This window comes from Denticeps clupeoides, chromosome 1 (assembly GCF_900700375.1).
Source record: "Denticeps clupeoides chromosome 1, fDenClu1.1, whole genome shotgun sequence".
Lineage (NCBI taxonomy): Eukaryota > Metazoa > Chordata > Actinopteri > Clupeiformes > Denticipitidae > Denticeps > Denticeps clupeoides.
This window is the reverse complement of record NC_041707.1, coordinates 13,009,974-13,032,744: the sequence shown is the minus strand read 5'-3', so window position 1 is coordinate 13,032,744 and position 22,771 is coordinate 13,009,974. Positions and strand designations below refer to the sequence as shown.

At 45.9% G+C, this 22,771-nt stretch overlaps 1 protein-coding gene across 13 annotated transcripts in view; it reads left to right on the top strand.

The window, feature by feature from the left end:
• Positions 1-22,771, top strand: part of sobpa (sine oculis binding protein homolog (Drosophila) a) — a 41,122-nt gene that overhangs the window by 630 nt on the left and 17,721 nt on the right. For 4 of the 13 annotated variants that reach the window (XM_028996979.1, XM_028997036.1, XM_028996944.1 and 1 more), the window contains exons 1-6: positions 2,100-2,686; positions 10,748-10,819; positions 12,991-13,126; positions 15,485-15,691; positions 20,433-20,584; positions 21,022-21,045. In XM_028996979.1, coding sequence (XP_028852812.1) covers positions 2,591-2,686; positions 10,748-10,819; positions 12,991-13,126; positions 15,485-15,691; positions 20,433-20,584; positions 21,022-21,045 — 687 coding nt within the window. In that variant the 5' untranslated portion in view covers positions 2,100-2,590. Of the gene's footprint in view, positions 1-2,099; positions 2,687-10,747; positions 10,820-12,990; positions 13,127-14,871; positions 15,000-15,484; positions 15,692-20,432; positions 20,585-21,021; positions 21,046-22,771 lie in introns of those variants that run through there. The other 9 variants (XM_028997044.1, XM_028996972.1, XM_028997020.1 and 6 more) reach the window with 5 other exon arrangements.

Sequence of the window (22,771 nt, the reverse complement as noted above, 5' to 3'; positions counted from 1 at the left end):
ATTAATGTTTGGGACGTTGAATAGAGTGATACAGTGATTGAAAGAAAATCATACGGTCACTAATATTGTTCCATGATACCCCTTGAATGAAAATTGCCCATATATTTATGACCGATTTAACCACATCAGTCAAGTTTATTCATAAATCGCATAACTTGTTTATCAGATTCGGATTATTCCAGATACCCTCTTAATGTCACATATGCATGAATATATACACATTAATATGATTTATATTTTTATTGTGGAAATCTGAGTCTCTTGTGAGATCTTCTCAGATCTTGAGGTGAATGTCAGATGTGCCCAAATTCATCCCTTTCCTGCTGTGCAAGGACTGAATGAATTCTGTCAATAACTGTTTCACTGGTTAAATGTGTCAAATAAACACCAAGCCGTGTTTATTTGGATGGCCGTTCTTTTTTTTATTTATTTATCATCATGAGATGATGAAAAAACACACAAAAAAAACACACACAAAACACTAAAATCACATTTAAAGAGATGGCAATACACTGTTTTTACACATTTTTACACTGCTTTTTTAGACAGTCCTTCTTTTTTTAATGATTCAGTGGACCTTTGTGAGACTTGTCTGACATGCCCAGACTGAAGAAGTTACTTCTGCACCATCATCAGCGGTGATGATTTTGTCTGCTGTGAATCTGGGCAGCAGGGGGCACCTCCAGATCTTTATGAACAGATGACTGCTGCTTTTCACACATTTAAAACAACAAGGACTGAGCAGCTATGACCTGAATGCTGGTTTCATTTTCCTGTAGTTACAACTGATGTATATGATACCTCAGTGTGACTCGTTGGCCAACATGTCACATATTATGTGATTCTAAACTGATCGTAACCCTGGGCTTTGAGCTTGGTGTAGTTTTGGGGGCAGTTTTACAGTATCCTTCCCTCACTCGCTCAGTTCGCATAGCTGCTTAACCCACCTGGGGTCCACCCAAGGCAGGGTACCAGCGTGCACACACACTCACGCCGATCCAACAAAAGTGAAAGTGAAGTGATTGTCATTGTGAAACACTGCAGCACAGCACACGGTGACACAGCGAAATGTGTCCTCTGCATTTAACCATCACGCTTGGTGAGCAGTGGGCAGCCACGACAGGCGCCCGGGGAGCAGTGTGTGGGGACGCTGCTTTGCTCAGAGAGCCAGGAAGAACCGACACAGACAGACAGACAGAGATAGTTAGATTTGGTGAAAAGGCCCTGCGATTCTGAAACCCATCTTCTCCCTCATTGCTAACTGGCAGTGGATGAGTGTAATTGTACTGATATTCCTAACCCAGCTGTTTCATATTTTACTTTAATTCCCCCCCCCCTTTTATAACGTAAATCCTGCTTCGCTGCAAAATCCCACAAGTGTCTTTTGAAACCAAAATCGCCTGTGAACAGCGAGAGAGAGCAGTGCGGGGAGAAATGCCTCGGCCTTACAGCCTCTCCCTTTCAACCACTTTGCCACCGCTTGACCCATCTTTACAAACATATTCCCATTTCAAACCATGATCCACAATGCCAGAAGCTGTCGTACTGAACGCACACAGTACAAGCCCTCTGCCCAGCCTGTTACATACGCACAGGCACCTTCTTTCATATCAGTTTGTGTAACGCTATCCCCTTCGTCATGGGACGGTGTTCGTCAGGGCCTGCGTGGCCGGGTTCTCCGCGTGAAACAATGCGCTCATTGAGCGGCCACGCCATCTGCTCGCGATCTGGGATGGGACAAGAAGATTCGCTCCAGGACACACTTCAAGGCGGAGTGAAGGGACGATGCATGCGATGGTGCCCAAAGGTTTTTGGGTTGGTCATTAGGCATCCGTGCACGGAATAATTTTTAATCCACCCAACGTTTGCCAAAGAGATATTGACAATGTGCTCTGCTAACGAAGGTCTATGGTCGTTTCTAGGAGAACCGTCACCGGTTGAAACACTTGACTGGTCGTCCCTCAGGTCAGCGCGAGAGATGTCCCTCTGACTGCTGATCTGCACGCCTCTCAGTGGAAATTGGCCGAGCAACGGCAAAAGGAATCAGAACTGCTCTACAATGACGAGTTTTTAAAATGATGGTGGGGGGGATGCACTGACCACCCCCCAAAACACACACACACACAAACACTGAAGATAATGATCCGGATAATGAGGTTCGGAGGACAGCATCTATCCAGCCCTATCTAGTGGGCAATCTCAGACGCGTGTGGAGCCCGGAGTGGAAACCTATCTGTGGAAAACTGGGAGGAAATAGCCTTCCTGGGATCAGCGCCTGGTATAGAGTTACAGCTGAGGCCCCTCCCCCTGTCTGGCTCTCGTGTGCGTGTGCGTGTGTGTGTGTGTGTGTTTCCCTCCCTTCCACAACCCCTCATTTGCCTCAGCCAGAAGCCTCACTCCGACCAGCGCACAGCGCGCTGGAGGGATCCCGGGCAGAAGATGGCCGACTCCTCCACCGGGCATCGCCGGCCCGCGACGGGGCTCTCCCCACGCCTGGCGTCCTGAGGCGGCGACAACCCCCCCGCGTCCCCCTGCCCAACCCCACCCCGCCGCCGCAGAGACTGACAGAAGACGTCGGACGAGGCGAGCGATGGCCGAAATGGAGAAGGAAGGGAGACCCCCGGAAAACAAGAGGAGCAGAAAGCCGGCGCACCCGGTGAAGCGGGAAATTAACGAGGAGATGAAGGTATAAAGGGCTCCTCTCCTCCTCTGTGCGTGTGTGTGTGCGTGTGTGTGTGTGTGTGTGTGTGTGTGTGTGTGTGTGTGCGTGTGCTTTAAGGTGCGCTCCGCCCTCGGCTCTGTTCAATAGACCTGATTCATTGACGCGCCGCGCTGGTAATGGACGAACTTGACGTTTTATATTCGCTCCTTCCCTGCACGCGCCGCGTGGATTTGTTAGCCGCGGGTTGGAATTACGCGCGCGCGTCCACGGGAACCGGGCGCAAACGTGGGCTCGTCGCGCGGTTCGCGTGGAGTCCCCCCCACGTCCACGGCGCCGCCGCTGCTACTACTACTACTGATCGGGTTCTACTACTACTGCGCGGAAATGCGTGTCTCCACACACACACACACACACACACGCAGAAAAGAATAAATATTAACATAACCACAGTTTTAAGTGGCCAACCGCGCGTTCCAAAGGCACAAAAAAGACAAATAATACAGCAGGACTTTCTGTCGTGTTGCGCCGAGCCAGCTGTGGCCAAGGCGCTCCAGATGTGGCGGGCTCCTTCTTTTTATTTCCTCCCATTTCGTCCTTTCTTTAGTCCTTTATTTCCTCCCATTGCGTCCGGGCGTTTATTTATTGTGTCGCGCAGAGACGCACAGGCGCGTTTCCGTCGCGCAGGGCACGTTGCAGCTTTGTCTCGGGGGTGGTGGTGGTGGTGGGGGGGGGTCGCGCTCATTGTCTGTGGTGGGATACAGTGTAGCCACAGCTTGATGTGTGTGTGTGTGTGTGTGTGTGTGTGTGTGTGTTTTGAATGTCGCCTCGATCTGCGGTAAAACACAGTTGCGTCTTACAGAAAAACCGGGTCTTGCACATCTGGATTTTTTTCTGGATCCTCCCCCCACACACACCCACACCCACCACCACCTCCTCCTCCACCAGGGACGCCACCTTGCCGTGAAATGTATGGCACCTGTCTGCTCGCTGCGCCGCGGGGAACTCCCCAATTTGACGGGTATTGATCGAGTTTTCGCCTCCTGCGGCGTTTCACAAACGCACGCCCTGCCGCCTAAATACCTCATTTTTAAAGCTATTTTTTAATTATTTTATATATATATATATATATATATATATATATATATTGCAATGTACCTCCATCAACGTGGTTTCGATTTCTCTTTGTCCAGCCCATATTAATATATAAATTAACAAGTTGTCGTTGCTATGACGATCATTTGATTGCCTTTTAAATTTGTAATCTTTAATTTTTCATATATATGAAATATATATTGAGCCTTATCTGCTCTGCATGAGCTCTACATCTTCACAGTGGACACATGAATCCAGCATTTTGACAAGCGGTTGCCACACGTAACCTGTTAAAATTTAATAAGCAGATCATAAATGTCAAGTAATACTGGAACTGATTTGAGAGTGCGTGTTCACTACTAGGTCAATAAATGGAGACGTCCAGGTGATGGGTAGCAGAGAACCTAATTTGTTGTATGAATGGGACGTGGCGGCTCATTAAACTGTGAATGTGATGGGATTACAGACTGAACATTAAGCGCCAGTCTGCGGGTCCATGAGATAAGGTGTGAGGAGCAGATGTGAAGTCTAGGATGTGTAGGTGTGTGTGTGTGTGTGTGTGTTTGAGAGAGAGAGAGAGAAAGAGTGCTTAGTGGGACTACCATTTTTCAGAAGGTGTTCAGCATCGCTGTTTTCTCATTAGTGCATCTGTAATTGATATTTCACCGTCTTCTTGTAACGAGCTGAAATAGCCTTGAGACGACGTGCGCCATTGAAGACTATCAGAGCAGGGAGAATATTCCTGGTACACAATCCGGTGTGTGTGGCTCCACGTATTTGTGTGTGTGTTTGTGCATACTGGGAATTTGGTAAATATTGGAGGATATCATCGTTTGAAAGGGTTTTTTCTTCATGTTTGTCCATGTCCTTGCTTAAACTGAATAGCTGCAGTTGTCAAGGATGCACTTGGCGGCCAGTCAGTACCTGGCCATCAGAGGAAGTAGCTTCACTGTGTTGAGAGGGATGCCTGGCAATGCATCCAGTTCATTGCTGGTTCGTGAGCTTTTTTTGTGTGTTTTTTTCCCCCCCTAAAAATCCCCCCAAAAATGTATTCCTGTGCTTTGTTGTCTTCTCTGCCCCCATCCTGTTTACCTGCACAATTTTATGTGCTGAGACCTCTGCTGAATTTTTGCCCGCAGTGTTGCTGCGTTGAGGCTTCCAGTCTCCAGTTTGGAGTATTTCCTTCAAAGTAGTAAACATGAGGGATGGGGAGGTTTCATTGAATAATAATTAGAATGCACCAGAAGTCCTCAGTTGACACCCCGACTGTGATTTAAGGGCGTCCGTATCTGTACAGGGCAGTGGGATTATTTCAGAGGCATTGAGGGATCGGTCTTGTGTGTTTTATTTGTTAATTTATTTTGTCATTCTGAAATAGTAGCTAAAACTGTTAACTCAGCATTAACTTTTTTGCATTCTGTGATGTGCAACATCAATGGTGTCCAACCCAATTCATTTACATTTACAGCATTTTATCAGACGCCCTTATCCAGAGCGACTTACAATCAGCAGTTACAGGGACAGTCCCCCCTGGAGCAACTTAGGGTTAAGTGTCTTGCTCAGGGACACAATGGTAGTAAGTGGGATTCGAACCCGGGTCTTCTGGTTCATAGGCGAGTGTGTTACCCACTAGGCTACTACCACCCTTATTCCCAGGGTTTGCAGTCAGTCCATGTTTTTTTTTTTGGTCTCTTTGATTATATCAATTAAATTTTTAGGAGTGGCAGCACATCCCTTTTCTGTATGGACATGCCCACAGACAGCAAACAGGGCAGGAGAGACATGGAGAGACCTTTCCCTCCAGTCTCTTCCCAGTGGCTCTGCCGAGGGGAAACGTAATTAACATTTCACAATAATCTCCTTTTAAAAAGTCCAGCCATTTCTTCTTCTTTGTACTGCCCCCGTGATTTCCAGTGGTGCTGCTCCGCTCTGTCCACATCCGCAAGCTTCCTGTGAATGTGCACATTTTACGGACAGAAGGCTCCCTCTGTATCCATATTCGTGTTTAACACAAATGGGCCTTATGAAGGTGGGTGGCTGCTGAGTCCCGGCAGTGGTGTCGGGAGCGGCTGCAACATTATGCCACAGTGACACGTGTGACCCATTTGTTTCTATAGTAGGAGAGGACTGCAACATCCAAGTTTCCAGGTCTTCTTTCCCTAAATTCAGACATGTTTTCATGCTTTTAAGTTTCGCCCGAAGACATCCCACAGATTGAATTTGTCGTGCTATTAATCTACAGGTAATTCAAGCTTGTTGCTTAATTATTAGGACATTCTGTTAAGATACTAACTGTAGCCTCATGTATGCCAGAAAACATGTTCCCTCTTTAGATATTGTAGAAGTTGTCTGCTGGATTTATGAACCCATCAGTAGAGTTCTGCAGGGAATGAATGCTTGAATGGTACTAGAGAAGTCTTAACTTTTGCCTGAATTTTGGCTGAGAATGTTCATGTGTGAATGTCTCGGACCGCCATATGGTTCTGCTCTCGTGAGTTCACGTTGCCTGGAACTCTCCCTCTGTATGGTACTGATTACTGCGCGAAGCGTGAAGAGGATGATACCCATTTGTCAGTGTAGCTGCTCAAATACATCAGAACTCGGTTTCCTGAAAAACACCAGAACAGAGAGGATTTTGTTCCAGCCGGTACCTTCTATCTATCATCTAGCGATCATCTTTGTGCTGCCCGACTGAGGTAACAAATCAGGATAACAAATCAAAACCAAATGTTCCTCTGATATCAATTGAGAAACGATCAGCTGGAGAAGGCTGGTGATAAGGTCCTTAATTAAATGAATTTTAATTATGCAAGAAAATGTGATTTCTGGCTATATGATTATATTCAACATTAAAAGTGGGTAAAGTGTTTGGCACCAAGTGATGAGACAGCTCATGAAGTTGAAGGGTCCAAGTATAGGACAAATGGACATGTGCACGGTTGAGAAGGACTCTGAGAAGGACCACTTGGTGGCATTCGATGACCCACAGTGTTCACTACATGCAGTGGTTAGTGCCTACCAAAAATGGCCAAAGGAAGGACAACATGGGCATGGTCATGGGCACCAAAGGCTCATTGGTGTGCATGGGGAGTAAACCCATCTGGTTGGATTCTGTAGCCCAAACAGCTGCTTATGATAGCGCATCTAGCCAGTGGTCAGGTGAGGCGCAGAACTGGTCCATGGTGCAACTGAAGAAGGTGATCTGGCCTGATGAATCAGTGCAAGAAAAGGTTTAGTAGCATGTTGACTCGGCCCCCAGTCTTAAGTCCATGTCTTAATGGGTCAATAATTAGAAAAGTTGTATTTGTCATGGCAACCGTCCCACCACCTGGCCCCAGGGGGCATGCGACAGCGGCAGGTGACTGCGACCCGGAAGCAAAAGAAGACGGGGTCAATGCTCAGGGTCATTTGGGGCAGTGGTGGTCTAGCAGTTAAGGAAGCGGACACGTAATCGGAAGGTTGTTGGTTCGAATCCCGGGTGATGGGTTAAAAGCAGAGGACTCATTTCATTGTTTCCACCGTGTGCTGTGCACAATGTGTCACAATGACAATCACTTCACTTTGAGCTGGGCAGCCATCTCGGGTGCTGCCCGCTCTTTGATAATAATTTTCTCATTGACGTTCACCTATTTTTTTTGTATAGACTGCCCTTGCTTGATAAGCCAACCACAAGTTTCACCCTACCACTTCTGTACCTTAACGCCTGAATGACCATGAACCCTTCATCCTGCCCCCACAGTCCTGCACCCCCGCCTCAACCCCAGACCATACTCACGCCAGCCCTCTTCCCGTTCCCTCCTTCTCCTTGGCCACCCAACGCTCTCATCCCCCAACCCCAGTCCCAACACTCACCACTGAGTCCGGCTCTCCCTCACCTCACATCCCTTCTTCCCCTCGCGTTCCCACTCACCTGCAGCCTTCCCTCCGCCGAGCCCAACGCCGGCCAGTCACTTCTCCTGTCTCCCCTCCCGCGATGTCTGCCCGTGCGTCCCCGAACTCCGGAGGTCACAATATTATTGATGCCTCCAAATGGGTGACAATGTGTTCGTGGTTACTATTATATCATAATTTTATGCCATGGTGCAATACACTGTATTGTTATATAATCTAGTCTTACACTTTCATTATTAACTAACTTGATAAAACCTGAGTTGATAAAATTATACAAGTTGATAAAAACGATTTAATTTTTCTATTATTAGTGAAAGTGAAGTAATTGTTATTGTGAAACACTGCAGCACAGCACACGGTGACACAACGAAATGTGTCCTCTGCAGGCGCCCTGGGAGCAGTGTGTGGGGACGGTGCTTTGCTCAGTTGCACCTCAGTGGCACCATAGCGGGTTGGGATTTGAACCGGCAACCCTCTGATTACGGGGCCACTTCCTTACCTGTTAGGCCACCACTGCCCCGAAACACACGGGGCTGCAGCCTAAGCACTATTGTATTTATGTGTGTGTGTGTGTGTGTGTTGGTTTTTCAACTGCATCTTCTCAGGCAGCTGCCTTATTCACTCAGTCAGCACTTGCAATTGGCCAGCACTCCCCCTCATAGCATCTATATGTTCCTCTGTAATTGATCTGTGGGCCATTTATGGGTTCATGGTTTTCATTTTCCTCTTTATCTTGCCAAATTAAATGAAACTGCCCTCTTCCATTTCGCAGGGGTATAATGCTTCCTTTATATACTGTATATCCTCTGTGCGTTCACTCACTCTGTAGAGCACAACATCTCACCCCTTCCATCACTTTGTACCCTGGCAGGCAATAATAGGCTCCCTTCTTTCTCGTAGCTTTTCCTTCTGGACTCTTCCCTTGGATCTTTTTATCCAATCCGAGGCCCTGTTGCTCTGTATAAGATTTCATTCGTGTTTCACTGCAGTCTGCTGTTGAGTTGACACAGCGCGTCTAGCCAGTGGGAGTTTGCCCTGCAAGGCCAACACCTCGAAACCAGGGCAGCATCGACTCTCGTACCCTCGTATGCACCAATACCCTCATTACCACCAACAGACTGAGCTCGAACTAAGCGGTCCTGCCTTGAACACTGGAGGCCTGTCAGGCAGCAAGATTGAAACATTTCATTTTCTTTTAATTCCGCCCCCCCCCCCCCAACACACACACACACACACACACACAGACCCCTCGCTTGCTTGTTTAAAAAGTGAGCGAGAGAGAAAGCGCACACAATGTGCCCTTGTGAGGGATCATGCCTCCGAACAACCAAACAGTCTGACAGTGTTTCCTTCATCTCGCACTGCTTTCATGTGCACCATGGTAAAATAAGCTGCAGTAAGTAATCGGGCCGGAGAGGGAGGGAGAGCCCGGGTGTAAGAGCAAGAGAGAAAGGAATGTATACTGCAATAGGCAGACTAAGCTGTAAAAACTGAAACCTGAGAGTCCGTGCGGGATCGGATATCAAGGAAGGTAGGGGAAAATGAAAGCGGAGCAGCGGGGGAGAGAAAGGAGAGAGAGAGAGGGAGAGAGAGAGAGAGAGCGAACAAGGGAATGGAAAAGTGTGGGCCTGGAAAGGCTGAAGGAGGCTCCCGCGCAGGGAAACTTGGCGAGGGGATTAGGGAATTTTATCATGGTGTACTGTGACCTACTCTGGTTTCTGCCCACATGGTGTCGGATTCACTGACTAACCCCCCCTTCCCCAACAGTTACCCACACCCTCCCCTCCAACAACACCATCATAAGCACTCCGCTGTGCAAAACAACAAGAAGAATGGAGAGAAGTTCTCAGTATAAACGACTGAGAACCCACAATCCCCTCGTCTTCGAGAGGCTGACATGTGAAAGGTGGCGTAATGGTGGTAATCTGGCTATTTCTGGTGGTGGGCTGGGATGTATTGGAGAGTGGGCATTTCAGGCCACTGCCCTGCCCAGTCCCTGGGAGCATAAACATTTGTTCCTCTAAAACTAACTCAGTCCCATTCAGATGCCTTTCAGAAGGAGCCCTTTCCTCTCACCGCCGCCGCCGCTGCACTCATTAGCTGCACAAGCTCACGGCCGGTTCCTTGACACCGAGAACAGCAAGCGTTTCTTGGACTTGATTGGTCGCTTTTAATGCGGTTTAATGAGAACCGCCGCTCCAGTGCTGCAGTGTGTTTGGAGAGCCTTTGTAGAGTGGAGGTCCATTGGCGGACTGACACCCCACCCCGGTGCTCTCTCTCTCTCTCTCTTTCCCTCTGTGAGCCATTCCTGCGCTCCTCTTTCATGAGCTACCACCCAGATTGGGTTCCACTCTCTTTATCTCTCCCACTTTCTGGAAGTGTCAGGGTTACAGAAGGGCCAGAGCAAGGCACAGAGTTTCGTCTGACCTTCAGGGCAATGCAACAGGCCCTACAAAGGCTCACCTTGCTTCCATAATCATGTCCAGGTTCTAAAGGGATATGGTGATGGATATGATGACAGATTTGTTGAATGGCTAAAATTCACAGAAAGAGCACTAATGATCAAATCCACGTGGCCCCGAATTGACCCTGCACTAGAATGACCGTGAAGATGCACAAATATAAGACTTTACAGACATTTTGCCTTCTTTGTACAGCAGGAAGGACTGATAAAGGGTAGACAGCACACTTTGATGACATCTGTATGGTCTCCTCTGTGTTGTTTTGGTGTTGTTAATGTTGACGTGGTGTCCCTTGGACACAGCCTTCTGAGTTAACCTATCAAAATCAGTTGAGACATCTAGTGGTTGCCCTGTGCACTGCTCCGCTTATGGTTCAGCCCATCACAAGAACGAGGGACTGAGCAATACGTACCTAAAAAAAATAATCTCTCAATTACATGTGAATGGAACATTCTTGTCCATTGCTAATGACTTATAGGTGTGTAGTTTTTTTTGCTAGATGCATCTAAATTGCAAAAAATGAATATCATTACTTGTCTCCCATTCAGGTTGGGGGGCGTCCAGCTCTTAATTTGACAGATGACATGCCTGATTGACAGTTGAATGCTTGAATGTAACGACATGACTCGTGTCTCATCAGGTGCGGGCCGAGCGGGCCCACCCCTGGGCGGGCGAGGCGGGTGATGTCCATGGCAACCCGCCCTTCTCCATGGTGAGCCCCTTAGTTTGTCAGAGTATAAAAATATATAACTGTGTCTTAAGAAGGAAACCCTAGTGTAACCAGCATTGTAGCGGCATGCCTGGAAGAGAAGACATTTTTGTATGCTGTTGCACATTGGACTTGGACATCCATTATTGCTGGATATTTTTGGTTTATTTCCATGTTTCTTTTTTTTTTTCCAGAGCATATTATTATAAAGCAGCTGGCCTTAGTTGGCCTACGTTCCCTAGAGCAGGCCTTGGGCATCAGCAGGAGAGAGCAGCTTGCAGCATAATTTGTCCTAACCTTCATGGGTCCAGGTGTCTTCATTGGTCCAACAGTCTTCCTGTTACCGCTGTGAAGCGTAGGACGAAAAAAGAAATATCTATAGAATGGAGAGAAAGATGTGCATTTTAACAATGACATATATGATAAGCGTTGGTAATGATTAATTTAGCACATTTTATTTGAGAGTGCGGTTTAAGCTGTCAGAAAAGCTTTGTGGATAGCCTGCCAAAACACATCTCACACATGCAAAGGAAGTAGACTGACACCCATGACAGATTTTTGTCCGCAAAAGCAACAAAAGATTGTCACATACAAAATAAATAAATGATGTATGTGACAGTTTTTCCATGACATTGTGAACAGCAAAAGCCACATATACCAGTTGTCATGATCCATGCCATCTGTTCTGGAAATCTGATGCATATGTCGAAATGTGGTAGTGTCACTTTATTGTGAACAATTAAAATTTGTGCCATTTGAAATATTATTATTATTATGGTTTTGTTTATGTGTGTGTGTGGGGGGGGTGCGGCTGCCTCACCAATTTCTCTGTAGCTTTAAAAGAAGTTATTTTTTTTATTAAAGTGCGAACAAATTCCCGTCAGATATTCATTGTGTTTGCAATGGGAATGTCGAGGCAGGTGTAATGGAACTGGGATTAGCACTGGGAGAATGAGCATGTATGGACAAATTAGGCAAGGCATCAAGATGTCCTTGGATTAAGCTGTGTCTGAGAATTCTGTCAACACCTCTGCTGCTCAGATCTATCGAATTACAGTATTGTTACGTAGCTTTTTCCTCTAGTAATAGTGCTTTATTGATTTTTGGGTTGTATGACTCTTGAATGTTGTTTTAGATTTACCTGTGTTCATGCAGGGCATACTTCTCAGGCATATTTTACCGGTAAAGAAACGCCATTGTTCACGAGTGCTACCTGCAGCGGAAGTGTTTTATGAATGCGGTTGTGATTGACACATTGTGAATTGTCACATTTGTCACAATTGTTGTGGATTTGCTTTTCTGAAATGACGGCTTGTGGACTAAATCTTGTATTTAGATTCTTGTGTATATAAAAGCCGGGGGCCATAGCCAACAACGGGCCACTATGGTTCCAACGTTCCCTCTGTAATTAAGGCTGCACTCGCTAGGGAGAAATCGTGAAGGGCTTTTTTCTGCAGAAATCTCTTCTCCAAATTTGTCCACACTTATGGCACTGTTCATAAATGCCACTAATGTAGTTAATAAATGACAAACACGTCCATAAGATTTTGGACCATTTTTAACTGCTGTAGCTGCTGTCTAAGCTCAGTGCATAGATCTGCATTAAATCCTACTTCGTTTATATCAGCATGAATCAGAGTACCTGCATAAATCAGCAATACTGTATGTCATAACAGGCTCATTTTGATGCTTAAAGCATGAGGACGTGCAGATGGGCTTGGTATACAGATCTTCAAGGACTATAAAAGAAGTATATCAGAGCTTTCATCTATTTCTCTGTGGGAATGTATTACGTGCTCCTTGGTTAAAATTTAAGGACATTCACAGCTACAGCATGACTGTACATAAATAATAACTGGGTTTGCGTACAAAAGTTCACATGTGTGTAAACAAGTGTAATTGCTGTAATTATTGTCTGAGTGTTGGTTGACGAAAACCCACACTCTAAACTCTTAATAGCAAATGGATTCTTCAGGTGAGCTCTGCAGGAATTGGACTGTGCTGTTTCTAAAGGGAGTCATATCATGTCCCCATTAGGAGAGTGAAAACATGCTTTATGTTATTTTGGCTCTATAGGCCTTTGTTGTTGGCGTTATAGCATCTTCTGCCCTCCTGCAAACGTTCCTGATGTTAAAACTGGAGGTAACACCCCTGACTGGTTGTGTCTCGAACAGAGTTTTGCTGAGAACACCATGAATGAACTTCTGGGCTGGTACGGCTATGACAAGGTGGAGCTGCGCGACTCGGACGACATTGACATCCGAAACTATCCGGACGGGGAGGTGCGGCAGCATATCTCAGTACTGAAAGGTGAGCATCAGGTAAAACTTACTTCTCACTGGGCACAATTGGGCCTGTCTGATGACTCCTTGTAAAAAGTCATAGATGGGTCATGAAAGTGAAGTGATTGTCATTGTGAAACACTGCAGCACAGCACACGGTGACACAACGAAATGTGTCCTCTGCATTTGACCCGCCACCTTGGTGAGCCATGAAAGATACCCGGGGAGCAGTGTGTGGTCATGGAACTTAGCACCTTAGCAGCTCAGTAGCACCTTAGTGGTACCTTGGCGGTTTGGGATTTGAACTGGCAAACTTCCAATTACGGGTCCATTTCCTTATCCACTAGGCCACCACTGGCCTAGCGGGTATTACATATTACTAACCATTTAATCTTACTAATACTAATAGTAAAGTCAGACAGAGGAACTTCTAAGACTGTAAGAGTCATAAGCAATGTAGGTAAGAATGATCTTTGAGTCATTGTTTAAAACAAAGTGTAAAAGAAGGTGATTTTACACTTGTCTAACTGTGGTAGCACTCGCTCTGTCACCCTTCTAAATAAATTTGACTTTTTTACTATGTTTCTTACATTATGCCAACTTATTAAAATTGAATCTAGAGCTGCTGCCATAGACATTAGTTTTTAAATAAGACCTGTACTCAGGTCTTGTTATTAGTTATTAGTCCCCAGGTAATTTGATAATGACCAATTCTGATTCACAGGTAAAAGAAGGTTGGTAAATAATTGATTATTTCAGTTGTCCTGCACTATTGTTTACAATACCTGTGAACATTTTTTATTCTTTCTGTACTCTGTCTTCACGTGTGGACAGAAGGCAGAATATAATAAAACTAACTGGTGTAAAGATGTACAGAAGTCAGGAAAGGCAGCTGAAATGTTATTTATTTTTTTCATCTAGACACCTGTGTTGTTGGGTTTGCACCTCGGCATATATTCATCTTTTATCAAACTTGATTCACCAGCTTCAAAATAATAAATAACACTTTCTGAAATCGCCAAATTCCCACACAAGCTTCAACTTAGCAACAGTAATGTGTTATATTACTCCTGAAAGTAATCTAATTATGCAAGGCGTGCAGAAGTTTAGACCTTGTCGAACAGTTCTAGTCTGGCAATAGCAAACAATGTAAGCTGTACATCTCCAAACAAGTTATCACAATTAAGTTCTACTTCCTTCCCAATTATTTGCCCCCCTACATTAATCCAGATGAATCCTGCAGAAGTCCGATCATGGTTCATTTAAAGCGTTCTCCTCGCCACACTAAATTGGGGGTATTAACAGGATTTGAATTGTCAAGTATCTCCGGTTCCTTGCGAGGGAAGCTGCTCCTCTGAGGATTGGGGACTGAAGGCCGACACAATGGGGAAGTTAATTCCCCCGAGCGCCCGTTGGCCTGCAGGGAGAGCCGGGGGGAGATTTAGGGGCTTTAAAGAGCAACACGGCCGCTCTACGGAAGAAATTAACACGCTGCGCTTAACCCACACCCGCTCAGTAATTACATTCCATCATCAGACAAATCTGCACATACAGATTATGATATTTTCTTATTGTCTGTTGACATCACTGCGAGTGCCAAGATTAGGCAAGAGACAATGAAACCTCATTAACGCATTTATCGCAAATCCCCACAAGTACATATTGAGTTATAATGACAAATGGTTTTGAAAATAGGCTGATAATTTATTCATCCAAACCTGCTCTCTTTGGCCGCAGGTATAGGGAGCTGCAGATTTTTTAGTAGGACTGGGTGTGTGAGCCAGGCCAGTAACTCCATTGGCTGGAGTGTGTCTGCCGACTGTTGCCTGTGCCCATGCCAGAGCTGTAAACAAACCTGAATGAAATACCACAGAGCTGGATGGCAGGGTTTGTGGCATGTGGTAGGTATATATTAATGGAAATTGTAGGAGTATATTTTTTACGGCTATGTTTTCTATCCAGTTCTGTACTCGGTTGTTGCAAATGGTTTTGTTTGTCCTGCTATAAAACACTTCCGGATGTGAGTAGTGTCTTCCATGGTAAGGCCTTCAGTGAACAGATATCAAACCAACCGAACACCAATGGGATATTTTACACTGAAGTCTTAGACATCATCTAATTAACAGCTTACATCAAAGAAAAGGGGAAAAAAAACACAAATGCGTGGTGTCCATCCCTCTAGTAAAGTAGCAGCGACTGGAGAATCTGTACTCTGACTGGACGTGTTAATTCAACCTTTGATGTATTTTCATGTAGTTTCATACAAAAAAGAAGAGTGTAACGTTGACAAAAAAAGGAATACTTAGGATCATTATTATGTATGCTGCATAATTAAATAATGTGTGATCATATTTTAATTTGGAGAAACCGACCATTTCTTTTCTAGAAAACTCTTTGCCAAAAGCCTCATCGGTGGAAAACAGCACTACTTCACCGCCTCACGCCAACAGCTCCCGCTCCACACCAACCCCGAGGAACGGAATCACGTCAGAACCCTCCTCCACCTCCACCTCTGCACCTGGTGCTAAGGAGCATGGGAGCATGCCCATCATAGTCCCACTTATTCCACCCCCACTGATCAAACCACCAGCAGGTAAGACATTCACCTCACCAGAGTACTGAGCTCAATGTGGCTTCACGTTCTATAAACCTCACTGTTTCCTCCACTGAGCAGACCACCATTAGTCAGTGCATGCAGACTGGCGTACTAGCGAAAATAAAGTGAAGTGAAAGTGATTAGTTGTCACATATGACACACCAGAGCACAGCACCCAGTGAAATGTGATCTCTGCATTTAACCCACGCCCTGAGGGAGCAGTGGGCAGCCATGACAGGCGCCCGGGGAGCAGTGTGTGGGGACGATGCTTTGCTCAGTGGCACCTCATTGGCACCTTGGCGGTTCGGGATTCGAACCTTCCGATTACGGGGCCACTTCCTTACATGCTAGGCCAACCACTGTTGCCTGTGAGTTCCCAGTGTGGCCAGTTCTGGACCCCTTCCGTTTGTTTATGTTTAAGTTTGGACCTCATGCCAATTATCAAATTACTGCCTTGTTTTTAGATGAACATTTGAAATCTGATAATTTGTTTGGCATCTTAGCATCTTTGCTTAACGTTTGCATAAATGCTGCATATTTTAACTGTCAATCCCATAAATGGAAGTTGAGGTCTAGCCTTATGTGCACTCACTTTGCTTGCTTAAGCTCCCATTAGGCTTGAGTTCCCATCGTGAGTAAAACTGCAGATCTCTGCCATCTCCTGAAGTGTTAACACCAAGCTGTGTAGTATCTCTGGGTGGAAAGTTACCGCGGCTCGGCGCGGAACAGAGGCCGCCGTTGTGCGCTGGACGTGCGCCGTTGTGCAGGGGACTTATCAGCTCCCGTGGCAGGAGGCATGCTGGCATTACCTGTGAGGAGTTTCCCCCTGCCTGGCCTGACCCTGCATACGGCGCGTGTCTAGAGGGGGGGGAACAGATGGCGTGGCCTCGCTAACCAGCCCAAACGCCGGCCAGCACGCCCACACCCCCACGAGTCCCCCTGCTGAATTATTCATGCACCCTGGTAGGGAAATACAGAGGGTCTTTTGAAGTGCAGGTATGCCAGGAGAGACTGAGGCACATAATTACCAGATTCTTCCTGTGTTTGACGATGCAGCGTTGGGTTAACATTACGGAATACAGAGGCCAGAGGAACGGAAAAGCAAACGGCCCGCCGTGACGGCCATTTTGTTCGAAAAAATATTTTTATATTCTGGAATTACCGAATTTCTCTAAAATGTTCTGCCTCTGTGGGGTTTTGACTGGCGTGGCTTGGTTAGCTTAGTTCGCAACAAGTCTGTGTTTGGAGGCTGGTGTGTACCCAGGTTTGGGTTTTAAAAACGGGATCTGTTCCCGAACCAGTACTCTTCACCTGCAGTATCCCACTAAACACGAGTCTCCTGCTTTGGTAGAACATTTTAATGTGACATTAACAGGCTTCTAAATCCATTGACTTGAGGAGATTATGTCCTTTTGTAAAATCAGCCTCTGATTAAATAGGCATTGTGAACAAATTAATTAGTGAACAGAACTCATGGGATGCTGCCTGGCAGCCTTTATGTTTCACAGAAATCCCTGTTAAAAAAACCCATTACCTTACTGAGAAAATGTAACCGTCAGACGAGAAGTAACAGTAACAAAACCAGGCCTTATACAGGTCGAAACCTTTTACTTGCCTTCTCCCATTCTTGATATTATGAAAGAGAGGAATGGTAATCATGTCAAATTTATAAAAGCATTTATTTACATACATTTATTGTGTAAAATATACAGTCTGCTAATTAGATTGCCAACACTGGATGATCACTATAATGCTAACAACTAGTTTTATCATTAACATAACTAGTTATCTATACTATACATATATATGTCCAGCTGAGGAAGGATGGAAGAAAAGTTGGTGTCTCAGTCCCATCCCTCCATTCTGGGCTTTGCCACATTAAATGGGAAGAGGACAAGTTAAGCTCCATGAAATATGCATGCTGTGCCTGCAAAGCTAACGCCCGTCCTTAAGGGAGTTATTCTCCGTAATTGCGAATTAGTCCTCAGACCAAAACCAAATTCACTCAAGACCCATCGCGCTTAACAAGCAAAGATGAAAAAAGGCACGAGGAGGAAGACTGCATCGTGGCACGGAGGAAAAAAAGAGAGAAAGACTAATGGGCAGTTTCTCGCCCCGCACACATTCGGTCATTAGGATGCCATAACTGTGAGCGATCAGAATGAGTCCCTGAGGATGAATTGCGATGTAGAAAAAGGAATGACCAGGGTGGCATAGGTGAGAGACAGGAGTGGCAGACGCCGTCGCGGCAGTGCGAGACAGCGGCTCAAAGGAACCTCATCAGAAACACAAAGCCGGCCCCTGACAGCAGGTCTCCGTCTGAGCGGGACATAAAGTCTTTATAAGTCTCCTCCTGCAGACGTTCTCCTGCGTCGGCCCAGAGTGCTTTTTTGGACATTTCTGCCCATTAACGGCACTGCTCTATCCCTCCTGGGCAAGTCTGGGAGGGGGTGGAGGGGGGCTGTCAGCAGGCATCATGGGAAGGGTTTTCCTGTCTCTGGGCTCTGGATCGGGGTGGAGGCGGAGTGATGCGATGTGACAGGCGGCTGTCAGGCCGCGTGGGTGGGGGTTTGGGGGTGGAGGAACTGGCGGAGGGAGGAGAAACCGCAGTGCGAAGGGCTCGGCGGCATGCCTCGCTGCTGCTTATGGATAGTGCTCCTTAATTGCCATGATAAGGTCGGATATTAGGAGATTTGCTTGTGTGCGACTGGCTGTTGCAAATCGCAACAGTTCGCTGGCGATGTGAAAAAAGGCTGAGCTGAGGGCAGGAACGGCGCGAGCGAAAATGGGCCAAGGGCATTTGTGGAAAATCTTTTGTTTCCATTAAACAAAAACCTTATCCGCTTTTATCCTTTTTTTTTTTGGGCCGGGTCTTGTTTATGTGTGTAAATCCTTGGCAGGGGTGTCGGATTTGCCCTTTTGTGAGTGCTTGGACTCTGTTCCCTGCTAGTGTGCTTTTGTCGTCGTCCCCCAGTCCCCTCCCCCCCCCCCCCAAAAAAAATAAAAAAAACAATTCCCTCACATCACGCTGTGTCCCCGCTGGCACTCCGACACGCCCCCTTCCTCCGCTCACTCTGCGGCGACACAAACACACGTGCAGGCGTGTACACAAACACACGAATATATTCCCGCTTTGATTTCCATAAACGCACACCTGTGCCCGCACGGCACGTAATTCCATGTGCAGACACACAAACAGACGCACCAACACATCTGAGGCCTGCTGCCACCCTGCCCTCCTCGCAACACCGGGCGGTTACCGTGGAAACAGCAGACGGCGGGAGGAATTCAGGCACTCCGAGGTTTTTCTGATGGTGGGGCGGGGGAGGGTTGGGGCGCCGTGGGGGGAAGTCACGCCTCCTTCACATCCCTGGGGGGCAAATTATGTTTCACTTCAGGGTGTTGACAGCCCAACGCTAGCCTGTCAAAGCTCCCAACTGGGCTGGTTTTTTTTTCTTTTTCTCTCTCATAAGGACTACCACATCCATGGAATTTTACAATATGTGTCTATTTCTCTCTTGAGCCCAGGCAGGTCTACCTGCACAAAAGATGGGGGGGGGGGTGACGACATTCACAGTGACATGTGCTCGCCTGAGCGGACAATTTTATTTTGCATTCCATACCTGCCAGAGCTGTGTCTTGTTCAGCATAGAACCCCATGCCTGTTTTGTTTAGCCGCGTAGAGTCCTGCTGCCATGCGCAGGGCCTTTTACAGAGGGAAATAGCTGCAAAATTACACTGGCCGGTCGCTATTTCTCTCCGTTGCTAATTTGGTCAGTGAACGATGCCGTTTTAGATGCAGGTGCACACCCACTTGAGTACATTTTTCAGTTCTGTATTTTCCGACAAAGTTTTGGAAATGCCACTCTGTGTTATCTGTCTTTAGAAGTGATGTGCTAGTATATTAGGGGGGGATTTGTTTGAGTGTGTGAAGAAAAAGTGAAAGATTGTCATTGCGAAACCCTGCAGCGTTGCACACAACAAAATGTGCATTTAATCTGCATTTAACCATCACCCTTGGTGAGCAGTGGGCAGCCATGACAGGCGCCCGGGGAGCAGTGTGTGGGGACGGTGGCACCTTGGCGGTTGGTGATTCGAACCAACAACCTTCCGATTACGGGGCCGCTTCCTTACTTGCTAGACAAACCACTGTTTGGCCATCAGAATTTTGGAATGGTTTGGTAGTGGATGTGGTGGAAAGATTACTGTAACAGCGGTCGTGTTTGTGGTGTCTGCTGATGGCGCTCTCAACAGCGGGTATTTACGAGCAACGTAGGAGGAAAGGGAGGAGACGGAAGCTGCGCTACACTTTGGGGTGTTTAAATCGTCCAGAGCGTGAGAGCTGTCAGCCCTCACTATGAGATGCTCCCTTTTTTCTTGTTTGTTTGTAAAAACCTCAAGAAAGTTTTGTATGAAATAATTACACACAGACAAAAACTGCTGGGTGGGTAGCTAGTTCCTCCACTCTAAGAAAGAGCACTGCCCATGTGCCTGTAGGTGAGATGCCTGGTTATAGTGGATACAGGATTGTGGAACATATGTAAATAATTCAATTTAAAGAGTCAGTACAGACTCTTTATCCATGCACAACGTGTATCATTGTGTGGAGGTTGCATAAAACAGATCGATACTGAGGCACAGCAGCAGTAATATATTTAATGTATGTCAATAACTCTGCTTCTCCCTCTGCAACCTCCCTCCCTTCCCCCCTATCTCTCTCTCTGTCTCCCTCTCCCAGAAGAGGACGTGTCCAACGTTCAGATCATGTGTGCGTGGTGTCAGAAAGTCGGAGTGAAGCGCTACTCCCTCTGCATGGGCAGTGAGCTGAAGAACTTCTGCAGCGAGAAGTGCTTTGCCGCCTGCCGCCGGGCCTACTTCAAACGAAATAAGGTACAGATAGTGAGACACCCTGCCCTCCTAGCCCATCAGACAGACCTCCATAACACCTGTACTCACATCCTCTACTGACATCACTTCCTCTTTAAACTAACTGCATGTGGCCAGCATTGGCATCTTTTAACCAGGACCCAGAACCTCATGCTAAAACTAGCTCCCAATGTGATTCTTGTAACCAGAACATATTCCAGAGTGCACATACAAAAGATTTTTTTCCTATTACATGCACACAAAATCTAAAAAAAAAATATATATATATATATATATTTAGTAAATTTAGTAAATTCTTCACATCACATAGACACAAAATCTAAAATGGTCAAGTGCTTGTGTGAGTTTTGGATGATTGATGTTTAGCCTGTGGCAGATTAACTTAATTTCTAAAAGAGGAAGTGAGGTGATTATTCTGTGCTTTCTTCTCTGTACCTAAGCTCGGATATATGAGGAATTGCGCTGTAAGTATTTCCTTCCCCTTTTACTTGTTTGATTACTTTCCCATCCAGACACGATCACTTACTGTAGAACTGTAGACATCACCGTCTGCCAGAGACAGACCGCTGAAGCCCGCACACGTGCACACAGACTGCCTGTGATTGGGCGGCCTCCGTTTCCCACTGTTTCAGTAGTGTTGCATGAGCAGCATGGCGCCTGGTGTCACCTGTGATCACCCTGTAGTTTAGCTTCTTAGGGACAGTCTTGATTAGTGGATTACTCATTACAGCAGCGCATGCCATGTGCACATGTTTGATTCATTTACGTGGAGAACACATCTGAACATCTGACACACATTCCAAACATGGACTGGTCACTCTGTTAACAGGACCATTGAAAACTATCTGGTCTAGGAGAGAGGTGATATACCTCCAAAATAGGTTTTAAGATTTTTTAAAATACTGTATAATACATATAAGGTGTAGACCACATCAGCTGAATTTATAAATATAAATGGATATATAATAATATATTTTACACCTATATAAGAAAATTGTTCATTTCATTGTTCATTTCTGCTCACTTTTCTGTCACAATATTTGTACTCATTTTAAATCCCTTTTGGGGCACTGGTACTGTGAAGTGCTTGCCTCTTGCAGCTTGAGTTGATAATGAGGTGTTAATTACTGGGTTAATGAGCATGTGCTCTTGCAGCCCCACAATGAGACTAAACGCTCATGAAATTAAAGTTTACTTTACCCTGTGACAATAATGGCAGTTGCCCAACAGGTTGTTGCCTTTTTTCGCATTACTGATCCTTCCAGAAACTCATAAGCACACTCACTAAAATACCCTTCCACTGTTTCATTTGTCTGAGGTTTAGAAAACTTCAGGAATTTGACTTTGACAATCTGTCTCGTTGTGAAAAAAAAACGAGACTTTCACTTGGGTTTTTCAAAACAGTCAACTGTCATCGGATCTCCCCTGTCTTTCCCATCAGCTCAGGGCTTTCGGCAGGGCCTTTGTAACCAAGTTGCTACAGCAGTATCATTTAGCACTGTTAAAATAATCTGAAATGTAGTGTTATTACTGTAACGTTTGCATAGACCGCTCGAACTGCTGGGATCAGCACCATAGACAGCTCTAACTACATACAATAACATCAATTATCGGTACAATACATGTACAATATATGCAACCGCCTAACTGCGACAGACTCTAGAAATATGAGGTGATGGTGTACCTGAATAGAATATCTTCCATTAAACTGAACACACCCACAGCCTCATGCATTCAGGAGAAATGGATTGATGATGGGGCTGTGTGGAGATTAAAGGGGGAGGGGGGGGGCAGTCGATGCAGAGAACGACGAACCATCAGGCGGACATATATGCTGCCATGAGTGGTATTGCTATCGAGCGTAAAAACATGTCAGTAGGTCTGTGCAACCACAGTTAGTAGCTACTCCAATTGTAACCTGTAACATATTTAGATGTTCTTCACTGGCAGACACTTACAAAGTACTGCTGCCATGGTGTGTAGCCAAAACTCAAACTTCTGCCCTAAGAAGCTATATCTTGACAAGCTAGAAAATGATGCAAGCAATTTATCTAGATAATATCTACATATTACCTATTGATAACTGATTGGATACTATACTGCTGGCTCCTTGAGTTGGATTGGTTTGTTTAAATGATTTGTGCTCATGATTTGGATACTCTAATTTTGGAGTAATTCTACTGAATTTAC